The sequence below is a fragment of the Panulirus ornatus genome, chromosome 69, assembly GCF_036320965.1.
Source record: "Panulirus ornatus isolate Po-2019 chromosome 69, ASM3632096v1, whole genome shotgun sequence".
NCBI lineage: Eukaryota > Metazoa > Arthropoda > Malacostraca > Decapoda > Palinuridae > Panulirus > Panulirus ornatus.
In genome coordinates this window covers 21,311,435-21,321,495 of record NC_092292.1, presented here as the reverse complement: position 1 = coordinate 21,321,495, position 10,061 = coordinate 21,311,435, and the positions used below count along the sequence as shown (strand labels likewise).

Genomic DNA, 10,061 nt, shown 5'->3' with positions numbered 1-10,061 from the left:
GAAAGAAAGAAAGGTTATTATTATTATTATTATTATTATTATTATTATTATTATCATTATTATTATTATTATCATTATTATCATTATCATTATTATCATTATTATTATTATCATTATTATTATTATTATTATTATTATTATTATTATTATTATCATTATTATTATCATCATTATTATCATCATCATTATATTATCATTATTATCATTATCATCATCACTATTATCATTATTATCATTAAAATTATAATAATAATAATAATGATAATAATAATAATAATAATAATAATAATAATAATAATAATAATAATAATAATAATAATAATAATGATAATTAATAATCATAATGCTAATAATGATAATAATAATATAATGATGATAATTTTGGTCATTTTCTCATTAATCTATCCAAGGCGCTAACTATCGAACTGCCTCCTACTCTGCTCTCCGAGGAGTGAACTAGCTCATTACCCGACCCAACACTTCTAGTATCCTGCTACTAGCCAGCCCTCTAGCCTCCCCAAACTATCCGGGAGATGTGGTCTAGGGAGTCAATCCCCTCCCCAAATTCGCCCTCCCACTCGGCCATCGTCCAAAATAGCTTTCAACTATCCTATGCCGGCCCCTCTCTTCCAAATAGGCTTAGCGTGCACCAGTTCGGGTTCACAAGGGAATGGCCGGCATAACGAAGCTGGGCGAGGCTGGCCAAGCATCACTCAAGTATATTGCAGTTATGACCAGTATTATTCAGATGGCTTGCAGACATGGACTGTTATTCTCACGGAGAGGACGATGCTCTTGTTGGAGAAGAGGGAGAAGTTGGGGGTGGGGGGAGCCATGCTGGCGAGATATTTCGTTGAGGGGAAGCCAAGGGCGGTTGGTGTTGGTGAGGGAGTTGGCTAGGAGACGGTGGTGGATGGAGGTGGGTGACGGTGGTGGACGGGGCTGGGTGACGGTGATGGACGGGGCAGGGTGACGGTGGTGGATGGGGCTGGGTGACGGTGGTGGATGGGGCTGGGTGACGGTGGTGGTGGACAGGGAGAATTAGGGAAGGTTATGACGGTGGCAGAGCTGGTACGGAGGGTGGGAGAGACAGGAAGATGGAATTATGGATGTGGTTTGAAAGGGATATTGTTGAAGGGCGTTGGTGGTGGGTGTGGTGTTCCTGGTGTTGTCCGTGGATGTAGTGTTGCTGGTGGGTGTGGTGTTACTGATGAGTGTGGTGTTGCTGGTAGTGGGGTGTTGCTGGTGCTATGGTGTTGCTGGAGGGTGGGACGTTACTGGAGGAGGTGTGAATGAAGACTATACTTTTGTGTGTCTATCATAACCATGTTTCAGAGAGCGTTACCTTGGGAGGAGGGAACTGTGGTGTGGCAGGATTCAAGGATGTTTACTGGAGCCACTGCTGAATGTGAAGTGAGGCAGTGCTTGAGGTGAGGGTGGCATGAGGCAGTGCTTGAGGTGAGGGTGGCATGAGGCAATACTGGAGGTGAGGGTGGCATGAGGCAATACTGGAGGTGAGGGTGGCATGAGGCAGTACTGGAGGTGAGAGTGGCATGAGGCAGTACTGGAGGTGAGGGTGGCATGAGGCAATACTGGAGGTGAAGGTGCCATGAGGCAGTACTGGAGGTGAAGGTGGCATAAGGTAGTACTGGAGGTGAAGGTGGCATGAGGCAGTACTGGAGGTGAAGGTGGCATGAGGCAGTACTGGAGGTGAAGGTGGCATGAGGTAGTACTGAAGGTGAAGGTGGCATGAGGCAATACTGGAGGTGAAGGTGCCATGAGGCAGTACTGGAGGTGAAGGTGGCATAAGGCAGTACTGGAGGTGAAGGTAGGGTGAGGCAGTGTTGGGGGTGAGGGTGGCATGAGGCAGTACTGGAGGTGAAGGTAGGGTGAGGCAGTGTTGGGGGTGAGGGTGGAGTCAGGCGGTGTTGGAGTAGATTAATACAGAGGGGAGGAGAAATGTCTCCAGGGAATGGGTTAGGAAGGTGATGCACCAAGTACGTACTGTAGCAGTGATAGTGAGGGTCTACTGTAGCAGTGATAGTGAAGGTCTACTGTAGCAGTGATAGTGAAGGTCTACTATAGCAATGATTGTGAGGGTCTACTGGAGCAGTAATGGTCAGGGGTTACTGTAGCAATGATGGTGAGGAGATACTGTAGCAGTGATGGTGAGGGGCTGTTGTAGTAATGATAGTGAGATACTGTAGCAGTGATAGTGAGGGCTACTGCAGCCATGATAGTGATGGGGCCACTGTTACAGTGATGATGAAGGAAAAGGATACAGTAAAGATGACAGTGAGAAGGGTCATTGTAACGGTAATGATACATGTCACTGCTGTGAAGAGTAGGAGGTGGTTGTGGCATTACCAGGAAGTGGTAACGTAGCAGTGATGGTAGGAAAGGATATTGCAATAGTGATGGAAGAGGAGTAGGCTGATGCAACATTCATGGTGGATGATGATATTGTAGCAATGACGGTAGAATGATTACCGTATCGTAGGGCACAAAGATAACAATTATGGTACAGGACTACTGTAGCAGTGACTCTGCCGTGACAATGATGTTAGGAGGGGCTGCTTTAGTAAACAGATGATGTGGGAAACCATTGTAGCAGTAAGGACGGAGCTGCTGTAGCAGTGATGGTGGGAGTGTCTACTACAGCAGTGACATGGGAGTGGCTTTTGTAACAGTGTGACATGGGAGTGGCTTTTGTAAGAGTGGCTACTGTAGCACTAATGAAGGTACAGGCAGTAATGGGCATAAAGGAGAAAAGTCGAGCTATCGTACAGAAACAGCCGAGGTCATTATAGTGACTTTGATCTTTGACCTCCAAATTAACAGGTTTCCTTCAGGTCCATAATGCAACCTAACCCTGGAACAACATGGTGAAGGTAAGTCATGATCTCCGCCAGATGGTAGGCAGATGGAAAATTGGAAGTATATAGTGAAGACAGTTCTTCCTCATCTTAAGCATGCCTTAATATAAAAGCTTCGTTTAATTTGTGTAGGCTACCATTCAATTAATATCTCATTTACATACATAATTGTAGCACTAGTTTAAAGACCTTAAAAGTAATGTTTTCTTTTAACATTATACCACATCCTATGAAGTAAAACTCAATCATATCTTCTATCTACCTTGATATATATATATATATATATATATATATATATATATATATATATATATATATATATATATATATATATATATATATATATATATATATATATATATATATATATATATATATTCCACTTCTTCTAAAATGCATTACTCAAAACAAATTGACTCTATATTAACTGAACAGAACAAACATATAAGCAATTCAAAACATTTACCATTGTTTACTGTTAAGATTAGAATCATCTTAATAATATTTCTCAAGCTTAACATGGAAATATTTAGGAAGATACTTTACTTATAGGGGACACTTAAGGAAGCTAGAGTATCTACATAGTCTACAGTGTGTTGGGCTACAACAAACATAGGTTTCACTGACCATGGAGTCAAGCGCAGCCCGCGGGAAGTACTGCAGGAAAAATAAAGACATCAACAAACATATTATGTCATTAACAACATAACAGCAACATCAACAAACGACGTCATATTATCTGAATTATAAGAAGATCAACACACGTTGTTATATTCATTATAAGTTCAACACATAACGTTATACTCATCACAACAAGATTAACAACTTAATGGTGTCTGTATCATTAGATTAATACCTTTATGATGTCTGTATCATTAGATGAATAACTTTATGATGTCTGTATCATAAGATTAACAACTTAATCATGTCTGTATCATTAGATTAATAACTTTATGATGTCTGTATCATTAGATGAATAACTTTATGATGTCTGTATCATAAGATTAACAACTAAATCATGTCTGTATCATTAGATTAATAACTTTATGATGTCTGTATCATTAGATGAATAACTTTATGATGTCTGTATCATAAGATTAACAACTTAATCATGTCTGTATCATTAGATTAATAACTTTATGATGTCTGTATCATTAGATGAATAACTTTATGATGTCTGTATCATAAGATTAACAACTAAATCATGTCTGTATCATTAGATTAATAACTTTATGATGTCTGTATCATTAGATGAATAACTTTATGATGTCTGTATCATAAGATTAACAACTTAATCATGTCTGTATCATTAGATTGATAACTTTATGATGTCTGTATCATTAGAGTAACAACTTAATCGTGTCTGTATCACTAGATTAATAACTTTATGGTATCTGTATCATAAAAAGATCAACATCGTACAAGTTATATCATCTTCATTACAAGATAATGGTTACGGTCATCAGGACGTACAACACAAAATAAAATATATTTAGTCATGAGTAGAAGGTCCAGGATATAACTGGTGAGAAGCTTGGAGTGATTAGCATATATCAAGTCAGAATAACAAGGAGGCTGAGAATAGCTTTATAGGCTTTAACTTATATCAAATGTTAGTCATATACCAGGAGACAATAACAGTTAAGAACAACTCATAGCTTGTGTCTGGATGTTAGATACACAGGTAAGATAAGAGAGCGCGAGAACAGAGTATAGAATATCCTGTAGATCATGGATCACTTTCATAGGAGAGATTTGTATGAAGTGCATAGTATTAAATCATGTTATATTGTATGTCACATAACAATGTGAATGAACAATAATTGTATCTTAAGATAATATAAAACTATTAGTAACATCTTACACTAAGATAAACAAATAACGGAATTAGTGGATAACAGTTTTATAATATTTCTAATGTCAAGAACGAATAAAATGTAATGAACTTACATCAGAACTAATAAACAGCAACGGACTGGACTTGGTGACACTCCTTCACCCATTGTATTTAACGGTTGTTTTCTTAAGAGCAGTCGTGACAAAATGGTTACCCTACCCTCTGAGTGCTGCTGAATCTTAAAGTACATGGGTTCGATGCTTAGCTAGGTATACTGGAAAATATAATCTTGAAAGTATGGAAATCTCACATTTGATTTTTTCCCAGATGAAGCACTAGCGAACATAATGAACCTTCTTATAAGTGTGTAAGAACGTGACTATATAGTACAGGTATGAACCAATCCAAGATTCAGCCATAGACACAGAGGTCGTTGGCTGGCTGTTACAAATTCATCACAAAAGCTGATACGTTCAGAGTTTAGATAACCGACTAACCTTTATATCGTCGGTACAGGTCAACTCTCCAGAGAGAGACTGTGAGATATTGAAGTCATCTTGAACACTTAGAGAAAGTGTTATTCATTTCATTAATGATTATAACGATGTTATGAACTTAATGACCTTTACAGTCGACAGCAAACCAACCAACCATTTTCAGTTGAAGGATCGTGTACACAGTGAGAGTGTGTATGGTCTTACCACTGTGTTATCTACCTGAACACAGTGAGAGTGTGTATGGTCTTACCACTGTGTTATCCACTTGAACACAGTGAGAGTGTGTATGGTCTTACCACTGTGTTATCTACCTGACCACGGTGGTCAGGATGGTTTCACACCTGGTTATGATCTGATCTTCACGACCACGTAACCCTGGCAGACGGCTGACCTACAGCTTAGGTAACCAACTTCCCCCAAGACTCACGGACGATGTACACACACGGTGAGTCACCGATGCTGCTGAATGATCTTGTTCACCTGAAGGTTTACAAGTGTCTACGATCGATAGTTATATCTTGACGTTGCCGGCCTTAACGACCATGACGAGCTTCAGGTCTAAAGCCCAGATAATCAGGCAACTGCTCTGAGAATCAAACGGTATTTGCCGTACGTATACTTGACATATGACTCGAATAGATCTTCAGTGACCTTTAATTGTCTGTTACGAATGAATATAACAATCTACATACGTTCCTCAAGTGATATCAATATGACTATTTGAAATCTTTTATGTTTAATGTTTGTTTACGATTTCTGGCTTAACGACCATTCAGTAGCTCATAACCTTCAACAACCTACAGCACATCTACATAGGTTCATGAAAGCCAGGGAACATCACATTACTTCACAAGTTTCACGATATCTTCCAGTCACTCACAACACATCACTGACAATCCATCTTATAATTTGTCGAGATATTTTTTTCCTACATTTTCTGGGAGCAGATTGTGATGTTTATGATGAGCAGGTGGAGGTGCGAGTTATCACCTTAACACGTAACTCCACATCTGAGCACCTGGCGGAGGCTCTGGTGTCCACAGAAACCTAACCTGACATGTGGCAGTACCAGCACCAGACAACATCTTGTAGTCCCATATACAGTCTACCATATACAGTCTACCATATACAGTCTACCATATACAGTCTACTATATACAGTCTACCATATACAGTCTACCACATACAGTACCAACCTACTATATATTCTATTCTTAATCGCAGTGGAACTTGCCAGGTGAAATCATCCAGTAAACTTTAACATTCGACTCACAGCAACAAGGGTGAAATTGAGTGAATTTCACCACAGCAAACAGAGTAACGAGTTGTTCAGTGTACAACACGTACAGACGTGGGTGCTTATGCAAATTTTTTTATAACAAATGATAGAAAAAATAGATATATGAAACATTTGCTAACCCTCTATGACTCGTAATTAAGCCATTAATAAATAGAGCACATATGACCATGCATAGGTTATATGAGTGGTTTACACACACACACACACACACACACACACACACACACACACACACACACACACACACACACGAATGTCGGGTTCTCATAAGTTCGAATCCCGAGTGCGGTAGTCAGACCCCAACCAACTCAGGTGTTCATCCCCCTCGGGAGTGGTCGATGAATGGGTACCTGGCTTAGATCGTGTGTGTGTATATGTCATTACTTATGTGTTTTTGTAGTGTACGGTGAGGCAGTTATACACTGGTAAGGCCCCTTCACTTGAACACTCTAGTCATACAACCTATTGAATCTATGTATGCTGCCTGCATCAACCATGTCCCTAGTCACTCTGTGCCATTCATCCACAACTCTGATGCTATAAAAGTGTTTGTTTACAACCTTATTTACAAATTCATGACTTAATTTCATATGATGTCGTCTGGTTGCCCTATCCCTGCATCTCTCGAAGTAGTGGACACTGTCCCCTTCGTTGATCTGTGTGTGTGTGTGTGTGTGTGTGTGTGTGTGTGTGTGTGTGTGTGTGTGTGTGTGTGTGTGTGTGTGTGTGTGTGTGTGTGTGTGTGTGTGTACAGAAACAAAAGAGTAAAGACATGGTACATATACAAGTTTAAAAGACGAGGCAACACGAGTGTGAGACTCGCTCCCCACAACACACGCAGGAATACACAGACGTCAGGTGGCAGCACCTCCTCACAGCCTGTCATCCGCCACGTGTAAGATGGACATCAGTTTGTTGTTGGTTGTGGTGTAGCCTCACCAGCTGGGGTGTTCTAGTACCTCTGGTAACATCTGGAACTACCCCCAGTACGCCTGGCACCCCTCCCTCCACCTCCCTTCTTCCATCCCCATACCTTACGATCCCCTGCTCCCCCACCCCACCCCCCATAACACCCAATCACTAGTTAACTGGTACACGTCATTACGACCAATGGGGTTTATGCTAAATGACCGGTGGCCGGCACTGCTGAGTCAGGACTGCCGGCACTGGTCAGTTGATGGTGGTGGTGTTGGTGAAGGGGGCACTGATGGTGGTGGTGGTGATGGGGGTGATAATGGTAGTGGTGTTGGTGAAGGGGGTGAGGATGGTGGTGGTGTTGGTGAAGGGGACACTGATGGTGGTGGTGTCGGTAAAGGGGACATTGATGGTGGTGGTGTCGGTGAAGGGGGCACTGATGGTGAAGGAATTTAAAAAACCAACAGGCCACTGGGTCTTCTCCAGGTAGGTTGTGGTAGTAGAGACGTCAAGATCAGTGTGGTAATGAGTACTGAACAAACAGATGACTTACGAGGACGTCAGGTAATGTTACCAAGACGTCAGGTAATGTTACGAGGACGTCAGGTAATGTTACGAGGACGTCAGGTAATGTTACGAGGACGTCAGGTAATGTTACGAGGACGTCAGGTAATGTTACGAGGACGTCAGGTAATGTTACGAGGACGTCAGGTAACGTAAGTTGTGGACGTAAAGCATTTGTCAAGGTTATTACATGAACCTTCCACTGGTGTTACTTTCAACTAATCTCATTAATAGATTAATCCATTTATTAACAATCCTCAAGAGAGATTGCTTTGCCTCATACAAGCAAAACGTTTGCCTACGAGTTTGTATCTATTACTACAAGTGAAATCAGACAAGTCTAGTCTTAAACAGCTTCTTAAATTAGATTGATTAGAACTCCAGTGACTAAATACCTGTTTTAAATCACCTCTTAAGAACCTGTTTTGTAAGCTAAATGATTGAAATCAACTAATCGACTGTCATATGATTTGTTTCCCAATCCGGGAGCCATCTTAGTAGCTAGACTTTTACTCCACCATTCTGTCTGTTATTCCCAACAAAACTGATCACAATATTTTAGGTGAGACCACATCAGTGAATAGTAATGATGGAACATTTGTTTCTTATGCTTAAATTCGAATACCCTGCCTGTGAATCCTAGAATTTTTTTCGTATCTTTTTATTACTTTTATGCATTGTTTACTTGGCGTTGGGTCATCAGAGATCATTACAACTGTCTTTTTTCATTACTTTTTGTGGCTCACGAGAATTCATGCCGAAGGTTGCCTTCTAAGTTGGGTGATGGCAATAGAATGAGTAATGATGATTATGTTGATGAGTATGATGGTGTTGGAAGTGGTGATAATGGTAGTGTTGGTGATTTGTTGGTCGTGTGATGATAACGGTGATGATCGCGGAGATGAGGGTGATTTTAACAATGGTGGTGAGGGTGGTGGTGGTAACTGTAGACTGGTGAGAGTTGTGGTGATGGCAACACTGAAGATGACTATCTCAGGCAGTGTTCCAGTGGTGCATCAGTCCAATGATCAATTACTACTGTAGTCGAGCACTCCATCGGTCGAGTAGCCCTACAGTCGAGCAGTATATTGACTAGTACCAGCGGTCGAGCACTCCTGAATATGATGGGTCTTGTAGTCGAGCGTTTCTGAGGTAGGTGTGTCTTGTAGTCGAGCAGTCCAGGGGTCCATTACTACCAAAATTGAGCAGTCTCATGATCAGTAAGTCCAGCGACAGATAATTTGATAAATTCCAATATCATAGATAAATTAATTATACACATTTCAGTGGTCGAGTTGTCGAACGGTCGATCAAATCGGAGCCTCATCAGCCTTTGGACAAGTCGAGTTGGTTCTTGTTTTGAGAGGAGGTGGGCTTGGCCCCGCTCTGTCACCACCATGGCCAGTAAGCTTACCTCCCTCGCTCTCTCGTGTCTCTCTAGACGACAAAGGCAAGAACAAAGAAGACCACGAGTTGCAGCAGCAGTAGGGACAGCAGTAAGGACAGCAGTAGGGACAGCATAAGGACAGCAGTAGGGACAGCAGTAGGGATAGCAGTAGGGACAGCAGTAGGGATAGCAGTAGGGACAGCAGTAAGGACAGCAGTAGGGACAGCAGTAGGGACAGCAGTAGGGATAGCAGAGGCAGCTGAGTAGTTAAAAGAAAACAGAGGGAGGTTATGGGATAAAAAAGCAGTTACCGAGGCTCAACTGAAGAAAAAGACGGATTACCGGTTAGACAAAAGTAGTGTGAGTAGGAGCAGCTGAGCAACCAATAGCACTAAGCGAAGAGCAGCAGCATTAAGAACCAGGTCAGCAGTGCAGCAGCAAGAAAATAAAGAGCAAAAGAAACCTCAGGAGCAGCAGAAACCCCAACAATATCAGAAATCTTCAAGAGCACCAGAAGGTCCAGCAGCAGCAGCAGCAGCAGCAGCAGCAGGAGCCTCTCTTCCCACTAAGCTGGAACAATAGACGCTACAACGGTCGCGTCACCGGCTGCAGCGGGAACAGGAACAGCAACATGACCAGTGGCCGGAACTAGAGGAGAAGCAGCAGAAACAACAGAAGCAACAGAA

The 10,061-nt window shown here is 41.6% G+C and overlaps 1 protein-coding gene across 1 annotated transcript in view; it reads right to left on the bottom strand.

The window, feature by feature from the left end:
• LOC139747661 (uncharacterized) overlaps positions 1-10,061 on the bottom strand; it is a 540,258-nt gene that overhangs the window by 168,688 nt on the left and 361,509 nt on the right. The window contains exon 7 of the mRNA XM_071660227.1: positions 3,504-3,533. Coding sequence (XP_071516328.1) covers positions 3,504-3,533 — 30 coding nt within the window. The remainder of the gene's footprint in view (positions 1-3,503; positions 3,534-10,061) is intronic.